The 27,505-nt window shown below is 43.4% G+C and overlaps 2 protein-coding genes across 9 annotated transcripts in view; one reads left to right on the top strand and one right to left on the bottom strand.

Annotated features, from left to right (window-relative positions):
- Positions 1-27,505, bottom strand: part of DLG2 (discs large MAGUK scaffold protein 2) — a 1,481,925-nt gene that overhangs the window by 1,239,850 nt on the left and 214,570 nt on the right. The window lies entirely within an intron of this gene.
- On the top strand, positions 9,446-11,629 carry LOC128830068 (uncharacterized). The gene has a single exon (XM_054015746.1). It carries the CDS (start codon positions 10,113-10,115, stop codon positions 11,367-11,369), a length of 1,257 nt encoding a protein of 418 aa, XP_053871721.1. The 5' UTR covers positions 9,446-10,112; the 3' UTR covers positions 11,370-11,629.

The raw sequence follows: 27,505 nt of genomic DNA, 5'->3' as shown, positions 1-27,505 counted from the left end.
CCCTGAGCATGGGGTTGCATAACTGACCATCTTGGCTAATAGCCATTGGTAGACCTTGTGATGGGTTGGGTCACAGAACCTCCCCCCCCCCCCCTTGGGACTGCCACCTGATCTGCTCGGACTACCTCTGAGCCCCTTTTCCCTGCAGCTTGGGACTTCAGTACCCTGCCTGCCTGTGCCAGACACGCTAGCCTGCTACAAACGCAGACCCAGGTCTGAACCATGTCCCCCAAAAGCTGCAGGCTTAACTGAAAACAGCTTAAGAAGTGCTCCTGTCTCCAACACCCAGATACCCAGTTCCTAATGTGGTCCAAACCCCAAATAAATCTGTTTTACTCTGTATAAAGCTTATACAGGGTAAATTCATAAATTGTTCGCCCTCTATAACACTGATAGAGAGATATTCACAGCTGTTTGCTCCCCCAGGTATTAACACTTGCTCTGGGTTAACTAATAAGCAAAAAGTGATTTTATTAAATATAAAAAGTAGGATTTAAGTGGTTACAAGTAATAACAGACAGAACAAAGTAAATTACCAAACAAAATAAAACAAAACCATGCAAGTCTAAGCCTAATATAATAGGAAACTAAATGCAGGTAAATCTCACCCTCAGAGATGTTCCAATAAGCTTCTTTGACAGACTAGACTGGGTCAAGCAATCACTCACACCCCTGTAGTTATTGTCCTTTGTCCCAGTTTCTTTCAGGCATCTCTTTGGGGTGGAGAAGCTATCTTTTGAGCCAGCTGAAGACAAAATGGAGGGGCTTCAAGGGCCTTTTATATCCTCTCTCTTGTGCAACATCACAGCCACAAGATGGGGTCTCTAGCCACCTGGGCAAGTCACATGTCTATGAATGATTCAGCTTTTTGCAGGCCTATGCCATTGTTTACATGTTAGTTTGAACATTCCCAGGAAAGCTCAGATGTGGATTGGCGTCTCCCAAAGTCCATTGTTATTTAAGTTCTCCCAATTACTTGAATAACCCCTTCACACTATGTTGACCAAATCTGTCTTATGTGCTTCCTACAGCAAACACTTTAAATACAAGCATAGAGCCAATGCTCATAACTTGAGATATGAAAATCATCCATGCATACAAATAGGATGAATATATTCAGTAGATCATAACCTTTGCAAAGATATGTTACATGGCATAACTAGCATAAAACATATTCCAGTTATGTCATATTTACATTCATAAGCAGCGGCAGCTCCAGGCACCAGTGCTCGAAAGCGCATGCCTGGGGCAGCAAGCTGCGGGGGGGTGCAACGTCACAGACTGATTCTCCATGAACTTATCTAGTTCTTTTTTGAACTCAGTTATACTTTTGGCCATCACAACATCCCATGGCAATGGGTTCATAAGTTAATTTTGCATTGTGTGAAACAGTCCTTTTTTTTTTGTATCAAACCTGTTGCCTATTAATTTCATCAGGTGACCCCTGGTTTTGGTATTGTTGGAAAGGGTAAATAACATTTCTTTATTCACTTTTGCCACCCCATTCATGCTTTTATAGACCTCTATAGTAGCCCCCTATCATCTCTTTTCTAAGATGAACAGTCCTAGTCATTTTAGTCTCTCCTCACATGGAAGCTGTTCCATGCCTTTGACCATCTGGTTGCCCTTCTCTGAACCTTTTCCAGTTCCACTATAACTTTTTTGAGATGCGGCGACCAAAACTGGACACAGCATTCAAGGTGTGGGCACACTATGGATTTATATAGTGGCATAATAATATTTTCTGTCTTATTTTCAATCCCTTTCCTAACAGTTCCTAAAATTCTATTAGCCTTTTGGACCGCTGCTATGCACTGAGCTGAAGTTTTCAGAGAACTATCCACGATGAGTCTTGAGCACTAACACCTAATTTAGAAAAAATCATTACTAACCTGTTCTGTTACTGATGTTCTTCAAGATGTGTTGCACATGGCCATTCAACTCTTCGTGTCTATGCACCAAGTGCACAGCAGTTGGAAACTTTTTTCACCTCAACAGTACCTATTGGGCTGCTCAAGTGCCCTCTGCTGCTATGTGCCACTGCATACAGGTATCAAGGGCAGAGCCATTCCCTGGTCCCCTCAGTTCCTTCTTGCAAGAACTTCAATGCAGAGGGGTGGGAAGGCAGGTCGTGGAATAGATATGTACAACACATGTCAAAGAACAGCAGTTACGGAACAGATTAGTAACAGTTTTTTCTTCTTCGAGAGTTTGCACACGTGCATTCCTCTCTTGGTGACTCACAAGCCATGAAACAGGAGGCGGGATTGGAATCTATCTGAATGAAGACAAGAGGAAAACTCCAACTGTAGCATCATCTCTCGAGTCCTGAGTGAAGGCATAGTGAGAAGCAAATGTGTGAACTGAGGACTAAGTTGCCTCTCTACAAATGTCCAGAATTAGAACAGGTGCCAGAAAAGCTGCAGAGGCCAAATGTGATCTCATGAAATGAGCTGTGACTCTGCTCGATGGGGTGATGTTAGACAGGTCACAACATATGCATATACATGAGGCTATCCAAGAAGAAATTATCTGAGGGGATTGCCCTTTTATTCTGTCTGTAATGAACAGTTGAGAGGACTTACGGAACTGCTTGGTTCGGTCCAGGTAGAACACCAGAGCTCTTCTGACATCCAGAGTGTGCAAATATTTTCCTTCCCTACTCAAGTATGGTTTCATGAAGAATGCCATAAAGTAAACTGGCTGGTTGACATGGAATGAGGACACCACTGCCCAAACCTCAGATGAGGGCAAAGGTAAACCTTGTCCTTGAAGATAGTATAGGGAGGCCCAGTCATCAACACAAGCAGCTCTCCTACCCTTTTAGCAGAGGTGATGGCAACCAAATGCCACCTCCATTGATAGATGTAGCAGAGAGTAGTAAGTAGCCAAAAGTTCAAATGGGAGACTCATATGCCTTAACAACACTAAGTTTAGGTCCCATGGGGAAACAGGATTGTGCACCTGAGGATACACTTTGACTAGGCCTATGGTAGTAAGAACATGTCTGTAAGGGAACCAAGACTGCGACCTCACAGGTAAAAGAACTGCTGACACTTCCTGTGAATCTTTTTGCAAATAGGTCTACTTAGGGACACCCTCCACCATTGGAAATTGATTCTGGCCATAGCCTGGGAAAGAGACCAGTCAAGGTGACTCATAAACAGTTTGCTCAGGATGTCTGCAAGGTCACTTTGGACACCCGGTAGGCAAGAAGCTTCTAGCTCTATTGAGTTGGCAATGCAAAACTCCCAAAGAGTTGTCTCTTGCCAGAGCTGAGAAGAGTGAGTTCCTCCCTGCCTGTTGAGATATAGCTTTGCCATTGTGCTATCTGTGAAGATTAACAGGCTTTCCTCTTTTCCCCCTTCTGTGGCAGAAAAACCTGGCATGCCAATCTGATTGCTTTCAGCTCACTGATGTTGATGTGTAAAGCTAAGTCCTCTGAAGGCCACAATCCCCGAGTCTGTAGAGAAGCCAGATAGGGACCCCCACAGCCAAAGGCAGAAGCGTCCATCACTAACGTGAGCATCGGTTGCAGGCTGGCAAAGGGAATGCCCAGACATATATTAGTCAGACTTGTCCATCAATCTAGGGAGATGAGGGTACTCTCACCACCACATCTAGAGGGTGATGGCTTGGTGAGTAAACTGAAGCTAGCCAACCATGTAGAATTTTGAGGCACAGTCTGGCATAGTGGACCACATATGTGCACGAGGCCATATGCCCCAGGAACCTCAAACAGTTTTGCGCTGTTGTGACCAGGTGAACTTTGAGATCTATAACAACAATCAATCAAATTTTCTGAAACCTCAAGCCTGGAAGAAAAGCTTTGACTTGAGTTAGGGGCAGTACTGGACTCATCAGCTCTATCCTCTGGACCTGGGAAAGGAAAGATCCAGAGGCTAGAGCATTGAAGGTTGACTGGATCAGAGACACTGAACAGCACCTGCTCCCTGGATTGGCCCCTCACAAGCCAGTCATCCAGGTAGGGATAAGCTCCACAACTTTCATAAAAAAAACTTGGATGCTGCAGCCATGCCAAATGGTAGTACAGTAAACTGGTAACAATTTTGACTTACCAGAAATCTGAGTTATTTCCTGTGAGCTTGATTGATTGCCATATGGAAGTAGGCGTCTTTTAGGTCAAGGATAACATACCAGTTTCCAGGGCTCATGTAGGGAACAATAGACGCTAGGGTGACCATGCAAAACATTATGTTTTTTAAGAATTTGTTTAGTTGACCCAGATCTAAAATTGGTCTGAGAGCCCACTTCACTTTCAGGATTAGGAAATAGCAAGAATAAAACTTTGTTCCTCTGTGACACTGTGGAACCTCGTCTATGGTACCCACCTGAAAGAGAGATAGTACCTTCTGGAAGAGGAGCTCCTTGTGAGAATGGTCCCTGAAGAAGGACAGGGAGGGCGTGTGGGAAGGAGGGATAGAAACAAATTGGAGGGTATAACTGCAGTACTCAAAACCCATTGGTCTGAAGTAATTTGGGACCAAGCACTGAGGAAGTGGAAAAGATGGTTTACAAATATGGGGGACATAGGGTCTGGAAACATGGAGACTGGCATGACATCCTTGATTGACCCATCAAAATTATTGCTTAGCAGTTCCTGGGTGTCTAGAAGGGCCAGGAGCTGGAGCCGAAACAGAAGAAGGGGCAGGCCTGTGCCTATAACCCCTCTCTACTTTATTGACAGGTCCTGATGAGGAGGCAGAGCGGGATAACAGTGCGTCTGCTGAGGCTGATAGTGCTTTCTGACTGGGCAGGTGAGTACAAATCCAAGGACTTCTGTCACCCTTAAGGCCATGGAGTTTGCTGTCTGTCTGCTCTGACAGCAGGGAAGAACTTTCAAAAGATAAGTCCTGAATAGTATGCTGGACTTCACAGGGTAGGCTGGAAGACTGCAGCCGTGAGGAGCTCTGCACGGAGACCGCAGAAGCCATGTCCTAGCAGTCAAGTCTGCAGCATCCAGCCCAGCCTGCAGAGAAGTCCACGCCACTCATCTGTCCTCATTCACCAGCAAAGAGAACTCCTGCCTAGCATCCTCAGGCAGCAGATGTTTGAATTTCTTCAAAGAGCCCCACAATTTCAAATCAAAATTTCCCAGCAGAGCCTGTTGGTTGGCAATTCTAAGCAGCAACCCCCCAGTTAAATAAACTTTCCTACCAAATAAATCTTTTTTGTTTGCCTCTTGATTTGGGGGTGGCAGCTTGATGCCCCTGGGGTTCCCTTTCATTAGCTGCTGCAAACCATTAGCGACTCTGGAGAAGGGTGGGAGTCTAGGATGTCAAACCCTTGGGAAGGTACATAATACTTGCACTCTGCCTGCTTTGAGGTGGAAGGCAAGGAAGATGGGGTATGTCATAGTGTCTTTACAGGCCCCAATATCGCTTCATTGATTGGCAGTGCCACTCTAAAGGGACCTGCTGTAGATAATATATCAATCAGGTGATGAGAAGACTCTCTGACCTCCTTGATTGGAATGTCCAAGTCCAAAACCACCCTCTTTAGCAATTCCTGGTATATCTTGTAATCATCGGGAGGGTATGATGTTGTGTCCAAGGAAACTGCCTCGTCCGGTGAGGACGAGGATGAAGATGATTGGATGTGGTTCCCCTCTTCCTCGGGATGCTCTGCTGGCTCCTCAAGAGCCTCTTCCTGAGGCTCTGCACTGGGTCAGGTACCGGCCACTGGAGTCAGGGTGGCATGGTGCAAGGATTCATCCCATCCGGACAAAGGCACTGAGTAGGAATGATGAGGGGAGGATCTAGAAGCTGGGGGAAAACCCCAGGAGTTCCAAAAGGGCCAGGGGCTGGACACCAGTGACCTCCTGGCCACATTGCCATAAAAGCTCACATTGTGGGGTCACAAAGGTACCCAGAGAGGAAGGATCTAGGCAGAGGGTGGTGGGTCCTGCTCTGAGGTGGAGAGATACTTGAGCCCACCTCAGAGTCCAAAGAAGGCAACTCCCCTTCCACTGACCACAGGGGGGCTGTCCTGGTTGGTGCCAGGCAGGGCCGGCTTTAGGCCGATTTGGCCGATTTCCCCGAATTGGGCCCCGCGCCTGAGAGGGCCCCGCGCAGATCGGCAGCGTCTCTGCCTGAAACAAAGCTCTCCCGGAAGTAGCAGCTCTTGCTGCTAGGAAACCAGAGACGCTGTGCTGGCCGGCAGAGGGCTAGAGCTGAGGCAGCGGCTGTTGCAGGTCGGGATGGGGGAGAAGGCACATGTGCTTTGCAGCCTTCCCCTCCCCTCCCCCCAGCACTCACCTGGAGGAGACGCCGAGGGGGTTTCCTGCAGTGGACCCACCTCACTCACCTCGGCCCCACGCAATTGGGCAGCAGTGTGTCCCTGCCTGAAGCAAATCTCTGTGGCTCTCTGGGAAGCAGCAGCTCTTGCTGCTAGACAACGAGAGACGCTGCGCTGGCCGGCAGAGGGCTAGAGCTGAGGCAGCGGCAGCCGCGGCTGTTGCAGGGGGGGTAAGGGGGAGGGGGGAGAAGGCACATGTGCTTTGCAGCCTTCCCCTCCCCTCCCCCCAGCACTCACCTGGAGGAGACGCTGAGGGGGCTTCCTGTCCACTGGGAGACAGGAATCTCTGCAGTGTGGACCTCACTCACCTGAGCAGCTGCTGGGGCTTCAGTCGGTGAGTGTTTGACCCTGTGATTCCCCCTAGGTGTGTAATATTGGGTTGGTTTTGTGGTTTTTGGTGGTGTTGCTGTTTGAGGGTGAGTTTGTGCCTGTGTCTGTTTCAAAACTAAACTCGGGATCAAACCCAATAAACCCAGGAAGAAAGCCCCGAGCCAGTACTTAGTGCTGTGAATTCCAGGTGAGAGAGAGAGGGGGGTTTGGATGAGGAAATCAAATACATCAAAAGGGGAGAATGCGAAAGGTCTTCAACACGTCAGGCTGAGACTTGTACCCCCCCCCCCCCGAGAGAGGGGAAACCGAGGCACAGAGTGATCTGATTTCCTTCCCCAAATTATTTTGCAAAGGAGGGGGATGGGGGCTCCTATCCAAACCAGTTCCCTTCCCATCAACTCTGCTTCCCCTGCTGCAAGACCGCTGTAGGGGCTGAATATTTCCATTAAACTCTGGCTCCTTCCTTTGCCCTGCAACAATAAAATAGACCGGCTTTGGGGGGGGAGGAATAGCCCCCCCCCAAAGCTGTGTGGACATTAAGTTTGGGGGGGGGGGGCACGATAATATTCCAGATCAATCGAACGCCCAGATCAGCCTTCTAGCCATCCAGCAGCTCTAGGGCAAGGAAGGAAGGTGCAGAGTGGTCGCAAAACAGGGGTGAATTTAGCGGGGGGGGGGTCTGGTTGAAATCCCACCCAATGCAGCCACACAGAATCACTGGCGGCGCTGGGAGAGGCCAGGAGTGGAAGCAGGTGACCCGGGGTTGGGGGGACATTTGCCCTCAGTCCTGGGCTCTGGGATGGACTAGACTGGGTGGGTGGTGGCTTCAGTCTAGTCTTCCAGCCTGTTGCTCTGGGGGTTGTGGTTTTCATCTAGCTCCACCAAAAGTGTCTCTTAGATTCCTCTGCATCAGTAAAGTATGCAGCTGCGGGGGCAGGGCTGGTTGTAGCCAGTTCCTGTAGCCCCAGGGCTCAAGGGAAGTTCCAGAAGGAGTGACTGGACGAAGCCAGCTCATGTCCCTTAATCATCTCCCTGGGGGAGGGGGATGTACCACCTTGTAGCAAGGAGGCCACCACAGCTGCTGACTGCCAGGAAGTTGCAGGTCAGCAGGGGGCAGGGCCTGCCCTGGGGTGCACAGAGGCTTGTGTCCCAAAGGTGGAAGTTGGGGACCTGGGGACCGCTGCGATGAGAACAGGCCCCAAGGACTCTAGCTGGAAGCAAACCCAACCTGAGTGAAAGGGGGGGATTTTGCTGGCCAGCGAAAGGTCTCTCATAGCTGGTAGCTGTGAGCCTACAGCTGGATCGGGGTCTCTTTCCCTTTTGGGGGGACACAGGAGTGTCTGCCCCGTAGGGGAGCCCAAAAATGAATTTTAGGTATACTGCCTCCGCCATGGTCAGTGTCCAAGTCTCTGGCAGTAAGTTCAGGAGGAGGGTGTGACGTTGTGCAGTCTATATGGTTTTATAAAAACATGATAATAAGTGAATATAATGTAACTGGGATAGTTCATAAAAATATAATAAATGAATATAATGTAACTGGGATATGCTTCATGCAAAAGGTCTCTTGTAAGCTATCATTACAAAGCTTATAATCTACTGAGTGTGATCATCCTATTTGTATAAATGTATCACTCTTGTATCTAAAACTAGAAATATGAAATATAACTCTGTGGGCCTATTGTAATTATGCAAAGTGTGGGCCATTAATGGTGGCTTGGAATCTTGATGACTCCCATTGACCAGGACCATTGTCTGCAGATGGCTGTGTTTACCTGTTAGTCTTCCTGTATATGTGTGTGCTGGCAAGTGGGTAATGAAGTCTTGCAGTGACATGTAATCATGTCACCTGAACTGGAATCCATCTTTAACCTGGTGCTTTTCCAGTGAGGGGGGTTGGAAACCCAGAGGGACAAAGGGTTCCCGCCTTATGCAAAAGATATATAAAGGGGTGGAACAGAACAAAGGGGGGAGAGGAGCCATCATGAAGAATCCCCTAGCTATCACCTGAGCTGGAACAAGAGCTGTACCAGGGGAAAGAATTGTGCCCAGGCCTGGAAGGTGTCCAGCCTGAGAAAAAACTTACTGAAGCATCTCTGACGGAGCCAGGCGGCGCTGGGGGGGTGAGGGGGCAATTTTATATTAATAAGGAAATATTTTATAAATTAAACATTATTGAAGAAAATCAGTTGTACAAATATCCAAACAAATTATTTTCCTAATATGAAAGTGAAAATCTATAATTATTCTTTTAGAATGTGGTGACGTCTATCAATATGGGTAAGAGATCAAGAGACATTGGTAGAAAGTACCCAAGTGGGAGTAAGAAAAGAGCCACATACAAGGCAAAGGCAGTTGAAAGACAGAAGCAAAAGGGTGCTTTAAACAAGTATTTTAGCAGACCTGATTCTACTGTTGAGCCAGAAGAGCTCCGTGAAGATGCAGATATGGTTGAAAATTCTCCAGTAGAACATATGACACAGACCGAGAACGACAGCAATGACAAAGAATTTGAAGAGCCAAATCAGTCTGAAGAAGACACTCAAGACAATCACGGTGAAGAGAAGACTACGAAAAGGATTGTAACTGATGCTGAAGGTACTGAGGGTCAAGAATGCTTTTCTGATAATAAAGATGTGAGTGATTTAGATCCAGAGCAGAAAGGCAACTTCAACTCTGCTGACCAGATAGAAATATCTGATGATCCTGCAACTTGGCCAGAATACATTAGCCAGCATATCAGGGAGTATTTAGTAGAACAAGGGCCACCTAAAATTACTGTAGAAGATTTCCCTAAAAATAAGATTGGGAAACACTTTTCAAAGTTTCACTGCAAAAGGAAACTTTCAAATGGTGAAATTGTACCTCGTCCATGGGTGATATACTCAGTGTCAGCCGACAAGATCTTTTGTTATTACTGTAAGATTTTTTGCAATAATGTGACAAGTTCATTAGCATCTAATGGTTTTAATGACTGGTCTAATATTCATACAAGATTGGCCGAGCACGAAAACTCAAAAGGACATTTACAAGCTATGCTTAGTTGCTGCGACCTTCAGCAAAGGTTATCTACTGAAAAAAACATTGACTCAATACAACAAAAACGTATTGACCAAGAAGCAAAACGCTGGTATCAAGTTTTTGAGAGACTAGTCGCTGTTGTTCAGTTGCTAGCAGAACGAAACTTATCATTTCATGGGTCGGATGAACGGCTGGGAACATCATACAATGGAAATTTTCTTGGAGTTATTGAATTACTGGGAAAGTTTGACCCAGTGATGCAGGAACATTTATGAAGAATCAAGAACAAAGAAATACATGACCATTATTTAGGAAAAAACATTCAAAATGAAGTTATTAGTATTATAGGGAATGCTGTTAAACATGAAATAATAGCTCGAATTAAGGCTGCTAAGTATTTTACTATTATACTCGACTGCACTTCTGACATTAGTCACCAAGAACAAATGTCATTGACAATTAGGTATGTGGCTGATGGTGTATCACCAAATATTCCAGCAGGAGTATATGAACATTTCATTAAGTTCATAGTAGTAGAAAGCAGCACAGGTGAATATTTGTACAATACCCTTTTAAGAGAACTCGAAGACCTGGGATTGGACGTTGCAAATATCCGTGGGCAGGGCTATGACAACGGTGCAAATATGAAGGGAAACATATCAGGTGTACAAGCACGACTTTTGAAAACAAACCCAAGAGCTTTTTTTACACCATGTGCATGTCACAACTATAATCTCATTTTGGGAGACATGGCCAAAACATGTCCAGATGCGATGAGTTTCTTTGGAGCCTTGCAGCATATTTACGTCCTTTTTTCTGCATCTACTAAAAGATGGACTATTTTTAGAAAACATGTTACTGGCCTTTCTGTAAAGCCACTTTGTGAAACACGATGGGAATGTAGAATGCAAAGCGTCAAAGCTCTGCGGTACCAAGCAGGGGAGTTTTATGATGCACTTGTAGAGGTAGCAGAAACAACCGATGATGCTCAAGCAAAAAATGAAGCTGAATGGCTGGCTATTCAAATAAAGGATTATAAGTTTTTGGTTTCACTAGTTTTCTGGCATGATTTACTTTTTCAAGTGAATTTTGTGAGCAAAGAGCTACAGAGTGATACAATGGATATTTCTGTAGGAATTTCTTCATTCGAAAAGCTTTGTAACTGGTTAAAAACGTACAGAGAGAAGGGTTTTCAAGAAGTGTTAACTGGTGCCAATGAACTTGCCAAAGATCTAGATGTGACTCCAGTATTCCAGACTAAACGCTTGCGCAAACGAAAAAAACAATTTGAGTACGAGTCTGCAGATGAGCCTTTTTCTGATCCAAAAGAAGCTTACAGAGTGCAATGCTTCAATCAAGTGTTAGACAAAGCTTTACAGTCACTTGAACCAAGGTTTGAACAGTTACAAAAGCATGTGAGTTTATTTGGATTTTTATGCAAATTTAAAAATCTTCCCAAGGACACCATACAAAAATCTGCTGCAGATCTGGAACTTGCATTGACAGATGTGAAACTAGTGCGGGAAAACGAACAAGTTTCAACTGTAAAATCAGTTGACATAAATGGCTACATGCTTTCTGAAGAACTGGAAGCGTTAAAGCCAATTCTTCCATCTGATTGTAGAAACCCCCTAAAAATTCTTCAATTTCTTGCATATAATAACCGATCAACAGCATTCCCAAATTTATTTATAGCAATTTGAATCTTCCTGACTATTCCGGTAACTGTAGCCTCAGGAGAGAGGAGCTTCTCGAAGCTAAATCTAATTAAAACATATCTGCGATCAACAATGCAGGAAGACCGATTAAACAATTTGGCAATCATGTCAATTGAATGCGAAGTAATGAAGAGCTTAGAGTTAGGCAATATACTGAAAGATTTTGTCAAACAAAAAGCAAGGAAGATAAAGTTTTAAAAACATATAGGTGAGATGTACAATAAAGTTCCTCTTAATGAACTTGATATTTATAATATATGATGCAATGTATGTAATATATAATTTTGTTATTATTTATATAGTCATGGAAAGTAAATAATACATGGAAGAAACGAGAGGGTTTTTTTTAAGTGTTGTTTTTTTTTAAGTCATCCCTGCAGGGGCCCCGTCGAAACTGTTCGAATTGGGCCCCGCACTTCCTAAAGCCGGCCCTGGTGCCAGGGACCAGTGCTGAGAACCAGGCACTGGCTGGAGAGACACCATCGATGCTGGCTCCTGCTTAGACTGTACTGATGGGTGGGTAGACTGTCCAGGAAGTAGGCAGACAGTGCAGGACCAGGTCTAACTATACTGACTTTAACTGAAGGAGCTGATTCCTGTACCAAAAAGCAGAGTAAATTACTTGCCACTGCAAATGCTGGAAGCATAGTCAGCATCAAGCTCTTATCAGATCGATGTGGTACGGCTGAAGTTGATGGTGCCGTTTCCGGCACCAGACTCGACGATGTCCTTTCCAGGACTGCAGCCAATGGTGCTGTCTTAGGCCCAATGCCAGGGCTTGCCGGGCTGAGCCCCAGAACCTCTAGGCTTGGCAGCTCATAGCCCCAGCACCTCTGGGCTTGGCAGCTCATAGCCCTGGCACCTCTGGGCTTGCTGCATCAGTTATGAGTGTAGAAAAATTGCTTGAGCCCTGACACCTCTTTCATTATAAATTAAGCACTGCTTAGGCCCCAATTTGGAGGAGAGCCTTGATCTTGATTGCACTCTACTTGACTCCCCTTCCACCTGCTTTACAGGCTTGACGGGTGGAATCTTCCTCTGGTTAGTGCCTTTGTGGAAGGCTTATGCTTCTCCCTAGGAATAGGTAAGGGTGACCAGTGCCGGGACTCCGATAGTCTTGAAGGCACTGGACTGAAAGCTGCAGCACTCAGCACTGACTCAAACTGGGATGGCTCCGAGGGTAGTCTTAGCACCACCTCAATTAGCGGGAACTTCAGCCTTGCTTCCCTATCTTTTTTCATCCTAAATGTGAAGCACTGGAATGGGTTACCTAGGGAGGTGGTGAAATCTCCTTCCTTAGGGGTTTTTAAGGTCAGGTTTGACAAAGCCCTGGCTGGGATGATTTAGTTGGGAATTGGTCCTGCTTTGAGCAGGGGGTTGGACTAGATAACCTCCCGAGATCCCTTCCAACCCTGATATTCTATTCTAGTCTATGAAGTCCGGACAAATCTGGCTCCAGTCCTTCACGTGTGCCTTGCCCAAAAACTTGAGACTACTGCAGTAAGGGTTGCTCACAGGCATAGGTTTTGGGCAGGAAGCACATGGTTTGAAGCCCGGTACTGAAGCATGCCTTGGTATTGGCAACAAAACCCTGAAACAGGGAAAAACAAAAAAAGCAAACTTTTTTTTAAAACCACTGAAACTTACTAACTAGAACTAGACTGTGTACACAAAGGCTGAGAGAAAACTGCTCTAGCAATTGACAGGGGTTCCAACAATTACTGTGGGCAGTAAGAAGGAACTGAGGGGCTGGGGGCGGTTCTGCTTCCATTCAGTGGTATATGGCAGCAGAGAGGGCTCAAGCCGCCTGAGCAGTATCACTGATGGAAAAAGTTCCTGACAGCTGTGTTCTGGGCACACAGACAATAAGAGTGGAATGTACATGTGCAACCACCCAAAGAAGAACCCATCATTATATATGTGTAGTTGGAATTATTTTCCCCATGTACATTACTTTGCACTTATCAACATTGAATTTCATCTGCTATTTTGTTGCCTCATCACCCAATTTTTTGAGATCCCCCTATAACTCTTCACAATCAGTTTTGGACAACTGAATAATTTTGTACTTTAATAATTTTGTAACATCTGCAAACTTTGCCACCTCACTCCTTAGCCCTTTTTCCAGATCATTGAAGAATATGTTGAACAGCACTGGTCCCAGTACAGATCCTTGGGAGACCCTGCTATTTACCTCTCTCCACTTTGAAAACTGAGCATTTAGTCCTACCCTTTGTTTCCTGTCTTTTAAACACTTACTGATCCACAAGAGGACTCTTCCTCTTACCCCGTGACTGCTTACTTTGCTTAAGAGACTCTGGCGATGGACCTTATCAAAGGGTTTCTGAAAATGCAAGTACAGTATATCAATTGGTTCACCTTGTTCATATGTTTGTTAACACCCTCAATGAATTCTAATAGATTGGTGAGGCATGATTTCCCTTTACAAAAGCTGTGTTGACTCTTCCCCAACATATGTTCATCTAAGTGTCCGATAATCCCGTTTTTCACTATAGTTTCAACCAGTTTGCCAGGTACCGAAGTTAAGCTTACTGGCCTATAATTGAAAGGATTGTCTCTGGAGCCTTTTTAAAATAAATAAATCGGCATTACATTAGCTAGTTAATAGTTCTGCAATTTCATATTTGAGTTCCTTCAGAACTCTTATGTGAATAACATCTGGTTTTGGTGACTTATTACTGTTTAATTTATTAATTTGTTCCAAAACCACCTCTGTACATTTTGTCAACATTCAGTTGTTTGTCTTCATGTGTTATATTTAACTCTATTTCATTTGACTGGTTCTCACTAGCTCCTACTTGTATTTTACCAACTTCTTTCCTGTCCTCTGTACTAGGACATAGAGTTCCACCTTTAATAAATTTATCCCTAAGGGATGTCTCTGGCCGTACGCTGTTCTCCTCTGCACCTGCTGGCTTTCTTCCAGATCTCAGTTTAAAAAATCCTCTACCACCTTTTTAATTTTACATGCCAGCAGCCTCGCTGATTCCCTTTCTCTTCACCCAGAGTTGATTTGGGTCCCTAGTTTTTTGCACATGTAATTCCCACTCAAGTAAATGGTTCTTTTCCAGGCTTTAGGATCAAGTTGCACTAGCTAATACTAGCTAAGGGCCCAACCCTGAGAGGGTGATGAGTGACTCCTCACAGGTGCCCTCCCTGTTGATTTTCACAGTACTCAGATACTATGGGCATGGGAGCCACGTAAAAAGATAAATAGCACTCAGCACCTCAGTAAATTAAACATTAACTTGGTACATGCCAATCAGGAGCAAAATCTAACTCTTATGTAATTTTGATAGTTTAAAAAACATCAGAATGTACAGAAACATTCTACGTTTCCTAAATTATTTTTCATTATTTGTTATGGTAGCACCTACGGGGCTCTGGGGCAAATTACAGACATTCCAGGAGGGACAGTCCTTGGTCACAGAGCAGTCTAAGGAAAAGCTGCCAAAATGTTCTTACATATCTAAGAATGCTGGTTTTCTATTCATACAATATATCATCATGGACATTACTTCTTATTTCAAAACATACATGAAGTCCCATCAGTTGCCAAAATCTTAGTGTTATTTAAGAAGAGGAAAGAGTTTTGAAATGGGCGTAGGCAGCATACATAACAATTGCAATATCATTTTAGTACTCAATGTAGTGTAACCTCTGGTTAGTATAAAATTCTGTTATGATTCCTACAGACAGTGTTATCAGTTAGGTGAACCAAGCATATTAACTTTTTGCTCCACTCATCAGAAATAGACTTGCCCTGATCCTAAGAGGTACTTACTCTCTGCCACTCCTAAGTGGAACCTGCCCATAAATTCTCAACATTGCAGAATATATTATTTATCAAATGGGCACTACTGAAAAGTCTGGTAAGAAAAAGCTTCCATTTGTTTATATAACATTGTCTACAAATGCGTCCCCATTAGTTGACTCCAGTATTTTGCAAGAATATAAACCATATCAAAGTAGTATGAAATGTTTCAATTGTTTGCCTTAGGGAAATGGGTCAGAGATTAATTGTGAAGAGCAGTAAAATAAGGATATTAAGAGGATACAAACAGCTCAAGTAAGACAGCAAAAATAATAAATCTGGAGCATCTCTCTCTACACTGTATTAAAGGTCAACATGCATTAGCAGAATAATATATAGTTCTCCAAGATGTACAAAGTACACAGTAGCAATCCACCTAAAACACAATAGATATTTAGCTCTTTTGAAATGTGACTAAGCTTGTCTGTGCAAAATACTGGCAAAAGGCAAAAGAGGGCCTCTATTGTGTGTTAGAAAGGGGATCTTAAAAAGGAGGAAATTTGGGGCCTGATTCTCTTATTCTTGAGTTGCACCAGTGTAGGTGAGACCCACTGTCTTTAGAAGCAATCCCAAGGCCTATTCTATCTATGAGGTCTCACTGCACCCAGTGGATCCAAGACCTGATAGTTGGCAAAAGATATGTTTCAGTGATGTGAAGGCATGTAGAGATCCTGGATTGTCCATGTCAACAATGAACTGGAAACAGCATCCACTCCTGCGCACAGTTATGGCATTTGAGCTTGCCAAAGCAATTGCACTTTCCTGGGGAGGTGCATTTGATAACAGCCAAAATGCTTCTGAAATAAATGTAGTCAAACTTTACTAATTCTGGGTCACTGAGAATGAAAATGATGCTTAAAATTGTTGATTGGCTCTAGTTTTCAAGATATGCTATTGGGTCAGTATATACGACCCTTGACTTGGGAATGGCAGAGGATAAGTGAGTTATAAAGGGAAGGGATCTCAATTTAAACCAGAAATGACTAAAATACATCTTTGACTGGATCTATGAATAAATCTATAACTGGGTTTGGACAGTACTTGCTTTTTAGGCAAAACAATGAATGATGCAATCTGAAGCTGGTATTGTGTCATACATGATATGAATTGCATCATGTTATTCCTAGAAGTCATGGATGATGCAATCATAACGAAGCTTACATCACTCTGCTGAACAAATTGCCCTATATCAGCTCTAGAAATCATACAGAGTCATGCTCTCTTATTTGTCAGTGTTTGATTTTGCAAAGGGACACATTTCTGTTTAGCCAAAGTGAGCAGAGATGCCTCGTACTTGTGTGAACAGTGCAGATAACTTCTGCTATGTTTGTGGTGAAGTGACTTTTGCATCACGAAAGTGCAGTATAACCACTATGGTTAAGAAAGCTATCACCTTTATTTTGGCTGCAAATTGGAGATCAGGACAAGAGGTGGGCCCCACACATATGCTGCAACACTTGTGCAACAAATCTTCGCCAGTGGTTGAACAGGAAAAGGAAATCTATGCCTTTTGCAGTGCCAATGATTTGGAGAGAGCCAACAGATCATACCAGCAATTGTTACTTCTGCATGGTGCCTCCAGTTGGGAAAGGTGTGTCAAAGAAGAAAAAGTGGACTGTGCATTATCCAAACATTCCATCAGCTATACACCCAGTACCCCACGGAGAAGGACTGCCGGTTCCTGATGCACCAGAATCATTCTCACTTGAGTCAGATGAGGAAGAGGATGAAACTTCTGGTCCTGAACCATCAATGTCACAGGACCCACATTTTCTCCCATCCTCCTCCTCCTCTGAACCACACCTCATAACACAAGGTGAACTGAATGACCTAGTCAGGGATTTGGAACTACCCAAGAGTAAGGCAGAGCTGTTCAGCTCCAGACTACAGCAGTGGAATCTCCTGGCAGGTGATGTTAGGGTTTCCATGTTCTGTGACCGTCAAAAGGATCTTGTCCCATTCTTCTTCATGGAAGGTGATCTTGTAGCCTGCAACAACATCGATGGTGTGATGGCAGCCCTCAACATTGTTCACGATCCAGATGAGTGGAGACTGTTCATTGATTCATCGAAGATGAGTCTTAAAGCTGTTTTACTGCATAATGGCAATGTTTTGCCATCAATTCCAGTTGGTCATGCAGTCCATATGAAGGAAACCTATGACAACATGAAACAACTTTTGAGGTGCATAAACTATGACCAACATCAGTGGCAGCTTTGTGACGATTTGAAGGTTGTTGCTCTCTTGCTTGGTCTGCAGACTGGATACACAAAGTACTGCTGTTTTCTCTGCAAATGGGATAGTCGTGCAAGAGATTCCTACTACATCAAGAAAGATTGGCCACTCCGACAGTCATTGGAACCTGGGAGGAAAAGCGTTCAGCATCCACCACTTGAATCAAGGAGGATTTTGTTACCACCCTTATACATCAAGCTGGGTCTGATGAAGAACTTTGTCAAGGCCATTGACAAAACAGAAGCAGCTTTCAAGTACCTCCGTGGAAAATTTCCAAGGTTAAGTGAAGCTAAGATAAAGGAAGGTGTCTTTGTTGGTCCTCAGATTCGTGAACTTCTTCGAGATGATGCATTTGACCATGCACTGCGTGGCAAGGAAAAGACGGCATGGAAAGCCTTCCAGTTAGTGGCAATACATTTTCTCGGAAACAACAAGGCAGACAACTACAGGTTGTTGGTGGAAAACCTCCTCAAGGCATACAAAAGCCTTGGTTACAACATGTCACTAAAGATACATTTTTTGCACTCTCATCTAGATTTTTTTCCACCGAACTGCGGAGCAGTGAGCGACGAGCACGGCGAGCGATTTCACCAGGACATTGCAACAATGGAGAAACGCTATCAGGGCAAATGGAGCCCATCAATGCTTGCAGACTATTGCTGGACAATGACAAGAGATGCTCCATTTAATGAATACAAGAGACAAGAAGCGCCGAGTAGACACTGAATAGGACTAAACTATGTACATAATAGTTTTTTGCCTTTTGTTTCATGATAAATTTTATTTATATAACCCTTTTGCTGATTTTTAAAGTGTTACATAAACAGGACAGGTGAAATAGTATCATGTAAAGCAACCATAAACACATGAAAAGACCTAGGTTTACAATTTATGATTAAAACTCTACTATCTACACAATATACATAGACATAAAATGTAAAAACTTAAATATCTTAGAAACAGTAGCCAATCAGTTGTTTTAATTGTCATATTTGAATTCAGCACATCAAAATAAATAATAAATAGCACATTTTATCTCTGAAGCAGACGACTTTTCAAAAATTGTAGACCAGTGTTATGGGTGCGTTTCCCAGCCTACTACATGACTCTGGAATTGCAGAAAATTTGATCCTTATACATAACATGGCAGGATGAGGTATTTTGTGGGTATCTACAATAGTCACCACATGTACTGTTATTTTAAAGTACCCAACTCTGGTACTCTATCATTTGACCAAATAAACAAGTGCACAGAAATGCAGCCAGTATTTTGCTCCTTCATCATCATCCTACCAATAACAACAGGAATAATCTAAGAGGTTATGTAATCTACACACACAATAGCACAGGTGACCTATATGGGTTAGACCTGCATGCTGCGACCCAGAGTGCCTCTGTGCATCTCCTGCAGCGGACAGCCTATGGTAAGTTTTAGGGAGAGGAACTCAAATCAAGGAAGGGGAGCTGGGGTCACTTCTATGCCATGCTCCCTCTTCTTGGAATGAGTTTTCTGGTATAACCCGTGCACATTGACCAGCCAGAGTTTTGTCTCTGATGAAGTATTTCATCATAGTAAACCAGTAATAACCAAACTGTTCATGGTCCTTCAGAAGCTGTGAAGGGATGGGGAGGATGTGTAACAACTGGCAGATAACAAATAGCCTACTTCTGCTACCAGCTAATTGAGTTACTCTCTACTTGCAGTGCGGGAGGTCAGAGCTGTTGTGCTTAAGATCCTGGGTTCAAATCCTGCTGACAAGCCAGGCAGGTGGTCTCCCACATGCAAGAAGCCGCCTTTTTCCATCTCTTGAGCACCCGATACAGGGACCATTTACAATCACAATTCCTGTGCTCAGGGGAATGCAAGGACTGCTCCTCCACACACACCCCAAAGGAGGCAGGATTATGGCTACACACACATACCAGTCTCAGAAGCGGATTTGTGCACTGGGATGAATAGGCTGCTCCGTCTTAAAGATGGGTGCAGCCTGTACAGACCTTCTTTGCACCAAGCTGCTTGGAGAAGAATATACTTCCTGAGACACAGTCCCACCCTAAATTTCCCACAGGAAAGGGCAGGTTTGAACAACCCCAATGTGGGCCTGTAGGTAAATGCTAATTTGCTCCGGAATGGTTATGATGCAATGGGTGGGGTGGTAGTGGTGATGGGAGAAATACAAATATAGTAGAAATCTCATGGAAACAGAAACATGTCAATAACTCAATCATCCTGATAATCAAAGGCTCAGAGGAATACACAGTGCTTAGAGATATTGACTTTTATTTAATTAACTATTTTGCAAATAAGCATTTTACAAATCATTAAAACATTTTAAAAGCTACAGGGGGAAAGTAAAATACATTATAGTATATGATAGAATTACTCATTTCACGGTGTATTAATGTACATTAATTCAGTTAACAGCCATTCTAGAGAAAAAGAGCAGCCCAAGATGAACTAGCAGATGTTCTGAAGGCCACTGATACTAGCAAACAATGAATTCTCCTAAAGGACAGAGAAAAATTAAAAAGGATGAACATCGTTACAGAATGCATATTTAGAATTGGCTACTGCACAACAGATACACACTAAGGGGCAGATTCCAATCTCAGTTACAACAGTATATATATATAGAGATATATATATAACCATTGGCTTCAGCTGAGTTACTCCAGATTTACACTGGTGTATATGAGATCAGAATCTTGACCTAAAAATATAACATGGGCATAGTTTGGGTTGAGGGGGGAGCAATCTGAAAGCCTCAGGCAGGAGTGGAATTTGCCACCCCCCCATGTGGCCCCCTGGGTCTGACCGGAGTTGCCCTCCCAAATATCGAAGTCCAACTATGCCTATGAAATATAAGTGACCAAAATTTTAAGTAAGTCCAAATAACTGGAAACAGAAGAAAGAAAACAAGTAATTAAAAGAGAAAACATGACTAATGGTTTTAAATTAGATAATATTTGAGTAATATTTTAATTAGCAAGGATAATATTGATTTTACTTGCTTAGAATATTCTTTTTTTATTCTGGATACATAAATTTCAACCTACATACTCCAGTTGCCATAACAACTTGATACATTTGTTCTCTTGTGTCATTTTTTATTGCGTCAGGTTTTTAAGAAAAACAAAAACCAAAAAAAATCTGTGGTTGCTATGATAACGCAGTACGTTTTAAAAAATTTATTCTGTTCACACTTTGTTCTTCAGGAAACTGGTAATTAGCTCTTTTTCCCCAAAGAGACTCACAGCTCAGTGTGGGAATCTCAATAAAAACTAGAGCTCAAGAGATTGTGGCTCTGGTCCCTGGTTTCCTCCTTTGTTATTCTCCCCCTGGAAGCATTAGTAGGGGAGGAATGGAACCAGGGTTCCATCCGCTCCCCACCCACCTGCATAGAAGGTGTAATAATGACCCCACAATGGCTGCACTTCCTCCTGAACTATTACCCAGGATATTGGCATCCCACAAGGGCACTGTACTCCCCTGAAGGGATGCATAGCCAGGGTCAGACTATAGCCCATAGATAGCAGTGGCATAAACCCTAAATTCAGAGACAAAACTTGCATAGGTAAATTTCAACACCCTCTCTGAATGAGAGTCAGTGCATTGCTTTCCATATTGGCATACCATTGTATGGCAATGAGTATATTTTTATACATTGGTGTAGTATAATAATCCCTGGCTAAAACCTGCGGCCATTGAAATCAATGGCCGAACTCCTGTTGACTTTAGCAGGAGCAAGATTGGCTCACAGATTTTTAAACGTGAGAAAAGCAAAGTGCATTGGGATACAGTGCTATTTATACTGCATTTTAGCTGGTTCATTGTAACAACTATAATGACAACAAAGAGTGTATTAACTAACAAAGAATGTACTTTATTTCATTGCACAAGACCTCACCTGCATTGCAGCCACTTTATACCGCACTGCCAGCACAAAGTGACCCTAAAACACGGGTAGCAGGGTATGGGAGAATTTAGGCAGATCCTTTAGTAGCACAGGACTAATGTAATGGATCACTATGCCAACCCCTACAGCTATCCCTATGGCCAGCACAGGGTACTAGGGCAGATCCTCAGCTAGTGTCAATTAGTGAAGTCACTAGAGCAATGGTAATTTATGGACTATAATAAGGTTCAAAAAAGAACTAGATGAGTTCATGGAGGATAGGTCCATCAATGGCTATTAGCCAGAATGGGCAGGGATGGTGTCCCTAGCCTCTGTTTGCTGGAAGCTGGGAATGGCCGACAGGGGATGGATCACTTGATGATTATCAGTTTTGGTCATTCCCACTGAAGCACCTGGCATTGGCCACCATTGGAAGACAGGATACTGGGCCAGATGACTGGTCTGACCCAGTATGGCCGTTCTTATGTTCTTATACAGACCAAGGATCTGAAGCACTTAGAGGAGAGGAAAGTGATCAGGAACAGTCAGCATGGATTCACCAAGGGCAAGTAATGCCTGACTAACCTAATTGCCTTCTATGAAGAGATAACTGGCTCTGTGGATGAGCGGAAAGCAGTGGATGTGTTATTCCTTGACTTTAGCAAAGCTTTTGATATGGTCTCCCACAGCATTCTTGCTGGCAAGTTAAAGAAGTACGGGTTGGATGAATGGACTATAAGGTGGATAGAAAGCTGGCTAGATCATTGGGCTCAACAGGTAGTGATCAATGGCTCCATGTCTAGTTGGCAGCCGGTATCAAGCAGAGTGCCCCAAGGGGCGGTCCTGGGGCGTATTGTTCAATATCTTCATTAATTATCTGGAGGATGGCGTGGACTACACTCTCACCAAGTTTGCAGATGACACTAAACTGGGAGGAGTGGTAGATACGCTGGAGGGTAGGGATAGGATACAGAGGGACCTAGACAAATTAGAGGATTGGGCCAAAAGAAACCTGATGAGGTTCAACAAGGACAAGGGCAGAGTTCTGCACTTAGGACGGAAGAATCCCATGCACTGCTACAGACTAGGGACCGAATGGCTAGGCAGCAGTTCTGCAGAAAAGGACCTAGGGGTTACAGTGGATGAGAAGCTGGATATGAGTCAACAGTGTGCTCTTCTTGCCAAGAAGGCTAACGGCATTTTGGGCTGTGTAAGTAGGAGCATTGCCAGCAGATCGAGGAACGTGATCGTTCCTCTTTATTCGACATTGGTGAGGCCTCATCTGGAATACTGTGTCCAGTTTTGGGCCCCACACTACAAGAAGGATGTCCAGCGGAGGGCAACAAAAACGATTAGGGGGCTGGAACATATGACTTATGAGGAAAAGGTGAAGGAACTAGGATTGTTTAGTCTGCAGAAGAGAAGAATGAGGGGGGATTTGATAGCTGCTTTCAATTACCTGAAAGGGGGTTCTAAAGAGGATGGATCTAGACTGTTCTCAGTGGCACCAGATGACAGAACAAGGAGTAATGGTCTCAAGTTGCAGTGGGGGAGGTTTAGGTTGGATATTAGGGGAAAAAATTCACTAGGAGCATGGTGAAGCATTGGAATGGGTTACCTAGGGAGGTGGTGGAATCTCCTTCCTTAGAGGTTTTTAAGGTCAGGCTTGACAAAGCCCTGGCTGGGATGATTTAGTTGGGAATTGGTCCTACTTTGAGCAGGGGGTTGGACTAGATGACCTCCTGAGGTCCCTTCCGACCCTGATACTCTATGATATTCTATGATCTGCCCTCTAGTTCTCAACAGGAGCCAGCTGGTAGCCAGTGAAGGTAGCTTAAAACCACATTTGCATCCCCTCCTGAGTTGGGTTGTGTGCTCCTTGGCCACAAACATGGATCTGGGCCTATACTTCTTGCTTTTGGCTGGAGGCTTTAAAGTGTACAGCATGAGTGTGTGTATCTACACATACCCAGGGCAGAGGCTAGCCTAGCACTTGTACATGTATATGTGATTTACCCCTTGCAGTCTTTTTTGTATTGCAGTTCTTATATATCCTATTATAATTATATGGGTTACAGTAGCACCTAGACTTCACATTGCACTAGGTACTGTACAAGTAGTAGGAGGCAGTCCCTGCCTTGAGCAGTTTACATCTAAATTGGCCAGACAAAGGGCAGGAAGGGAAACTAATTTAACCAGTCACACAGCAGATCAGTGGCAGAACCAAGAGTGGAACCCAGGTGTCCTGACTCCTTGGCCTGTTCCCTATTCACTGAACCACGCTGTCTCAGGGAGCTGCCTTTACCTCCAGCAAAATCAAAAAGGAGAAAAATACCCACATCTCATGACAAATTAACTGAAACTCATTTTGTGCCTGATCTTGTCAGAATGGGGGAATTTCATAGTCAATCTCATCACTAGCGGTAATGAAGTTAGTCCAATTTAGAGAACAAAGCTGATATGCCATAAAGAGCTAGTTAGGGAGAGATGTTCTACATTGATGCGAGGGTATAAAGCCAATATAAAAAAAAACCTCAAGCACTTTGAAATAGCTTTCATTTGTCCTAGAAAACAGTTTCATTGGAGCACTAGTTGCATTCTATACTTAAGTACAAATAATATTTTTTTAACCTGGATCTATGGGAAGGGCAGCAACCAGCACTTTTCATGATGCTGGCAAGACTTTCTTGCCAAGTCATGAATGCTGAGCTGCACAATCATATATAATCATGCTGACAAGCAAAAAAAAAAAAAAAAATACCGCAGCTACACCAAAATTCAAAAAGAATTTCATTTATTTTCATATAGCATTCATCACACACAACATTACAAAATGCTTTGTGCAGATATAACCATGAGCTAAAGGGAAAAGTAACATTTAAAGGGGAAATGACTCATATTTATTAAACAGAAGCATATTTTGAGAATAATTATATTGTCCCTAAATATTGATAAACAGAAGACTACACAAAGAAAGAGGCAAGATAAATGTTGCTTTCGTGCTTTATGAAAAAAATGTGTTTCCATTGAGTTTTCTTTGTAATACAACTGGACCAAGCTGGTCAAAGTCCACATAGAAGATAAGAATCTACCACTGCTACTGCCTAATGGAGTTGCTCTGATAGAAATCCCATACTTATATATTGAATACCCCAGGTTCTATCCTCACTACTAAAATGTGAGGAGGGGGTTTTATTACAAAATGGATGATACAGGGATTTAATTTCCTGTGCACTTCAGATAATAAGGATGAGCTTCCTGTGACAAGGCAGTGTGTACCACGCTGATAAAGAGTGTCATATCCCCTTCTGGTGGCTTGTTCATAAGGATAAGAGCCCACTACAGTTACCAGCTAGATGAGTTATTCCTTTACTTCAAGAGCAATCTCCACGCCAAAACACTCTGAGTCCACAAGAATGGAAGCTTGGATGAGGTAACATTCAGTGAATTAACTCCTGTTATAGGGGTCTCAGACCAGATTGTGGATTACCCCATAGACTTCCCTCTCATTACTTCAGGCTGTAGGAATGCATCTAGGCAGATCATGTGTGATGTTGAACTCCATATGCTTTATGAAAATATGCTTATGAATGTGAATATGATGTAACTGGAATATGCTTTATGCAAAAGGTCTCTTGTAAGGTATCATTGCAAAGCTTATAATCTACTGAGTGTGTTCATCCTATTTGTTTGCATGTATTATTTCTATGTCTGGAGTTAGGAGAATAAGATATAAACTTGTATTACTGATGTAAACATAGTAAGTGGAAGCCATTAAAGGTGCTTCAGAATCAATGAACTGTAAATGACTCTGTTTACTTGCAAACCTTCCTGTGTACGTGTGGGTCAGCTCAAAGAATTGAGGCTAGGGTCTCACAGGACATGTGATCATGTCACCTGAACATCTCTGAGGGTGAGATCTTACCTGTAATCAGTTTCTTAATGTATTAGGCTTAGACTTGCGTGTTTTTGCTTTATTATGATTGGCGACTTACTTTGTTCTGTCTCTTATTATTTGAAACCATTTAAATCCTACTTATTATACTTTTTAGCAGTGGTTTGAGCATTGGCCTGCTAAACCCAGGGTTGTGAGTTCAATCCTTGCCAGGGCCACTTAGGGATCTGGGGCAAAAATCAGTACTTGGTCCTGCTAGTGAAGGCAGGGGGCTGGACTCAATGACCTTTCAAGGTCCCTTCCAGCTCTATGAGATAGGTATATCTCAATTTATAAAAAAAAAAAAGTATATTTTATAATTAATATACCCAGGGTAAGTGATTAATATCTTGAGGAGCAAACAGCTGTGCATATCTCTCTATCAGTTTTATAGAGGGCGGACAATTTATGAATTTATCCTGTATAAGTTTTATACAGAGTAAAATAGATTTATTTGGGGTTTGGATCCCATTGGGAGATGGGTGTCTGGGTGCTGGAGGCAGGTAACCTGCTACGCTGTTTTCACTTAAAGCCTGCAGCTTTGGGGGCATGGTCCAGACCCTGGGTCTGTGTTGCAGCAGGCTAGTATGTCTGGCTCAACAAGACAGGGTTCTGGAGTCCCAAGCTGGCAGGGAAAACGGGCTCAGAGGTAATTTCAACACATCAGGTGACAGTTCCAAGGAGGTCTCTGTGATCGAACCCATCACATCATGTGTTTTAGTTTCCTTTTCATGCTAACTTCCCTGGGATCAAGCTAGCTGAGTGCAGGTTGAATCGGACTCATAAAATAGGGTATTCTGAATAGGCTGCAGGAATGTCTCATACAGAATATACCAAACTATTTGGTGAGTTTTCAGTACTACTGAAGGTTTTTAACAGACTTAGAAGGTTTGCCTGAAACATCTCACCTTGATCATAAGATGCTGCTGTCCCCGCATGAGGGACAGAGCAGGGGTCATACAGTACAATGGTTTGAGTCCTTTCTGAAAGGACACATCCAAAGGGTAGTGATGGGAAACTGCACCTCCCACCACATGACCCTCATTTGCATAGCCCCACAAAAGACTTTCTGGTTGTATTCAGCAAGAGGTATAGGTGGGATGTCATGGGCTCACATGACAACCACATTCAGTTGGCACACAGTTCTAACTATCCTTCATAGCATACGACATAACTGTCAGCAAGCTACCCCAGTGCTTGGCTCAGATCAGCTCATGACTGAAGAGCAGGTTGAAGTTAAAACCTACCAAGACAGAAGTTATACTGGTAGTTAGAGGAAGACACTTCAAAGAGTTTGCCGCGATAATGCAGTCTGCACTATTCAGAAATATACATCAACAATTATTCAAGTCAGTCTGCAATTTAGAAGTGCATCTGTAACATGTTCTGCTATCTCTGGATGGCTAGGACACTGCATCCCATATATTTGCAAACAATCTGTCCTCATTAAATCATGCCTTTGTCACCTCCTGTCTGGACTGTGACAATGCAATCAATCTGGGCATGAAAACTCTAGCTTTTCCAGGGAAACTAAAACAAATACAGAAAGCAGCAGCTCACCAACTCAGGTTATTTCAGGGACATCAGACCTGAGCTCCACTCAATACATTGATTCCCCATAGAATACTGCATCAAAAAATCAAGATTTTTGGTCCTAAATACCCAGGAATTTACCAGATCACCAAAAGCTCCAGGCCAAGGACAACAGCTTTATGGGAACTCTTTTGTGAGAGTGAAAATTGTTGAGTGGGAGGCACAGCATTCTCAGAGATGGTACAAGAGTGAGGAACTCTATCAGCTTGTGAAGCTCACCTCAAACCCCAACACTTTCCAGTCCAACCTTGCTTTCACTAGTAACAGTAAAGGAATGGAGAAGGAACCTCTTTTGATAGGTTACTTTATGCATTACTGAAATGTACTCATATACCACCATGATGGGTATGGTCTAAGGACCTAAATAGATAGAATTGGGTTGTGCTAACTCATTCAGACAGGTGGCTCATTACACTACAGAGATATAAGAGAGGTGGGAGTTTCGTACTAAAGAGAAGATCAAGGATGATGAACAAGCAGTCCAGAGGTAGGAACTCTAAGAGCAGTCAAGTCTTGTTATTGTAATTCAGCTTGAACTGAATTTTGTGAATTTATTGTTAATTTCTTTGTTAATAAAGCCTAACCCAAGGGATGGGGTAAAAGTTTATTTTACAGTGTGCAGTGTGCA

Source organism: Malaclemys terrapin, chromosome 1 (genome assembly GCF_027887155.1).
Source record: "Malaclemys terrapin pileata isolate rMalTer1 chromosome 1, rMalTer1.hap1, whole genome shotgun sequence".
Taxonomy (NCBI): domain Eukaryota; kingdom Metazoa; phylum Chordata; order Testudines; family Emydidae; genus Malaclemys; species Malaclemys terrapin.
This window is presented reverse-complemented; position numbering and strand designations above follow the sequence as displayed.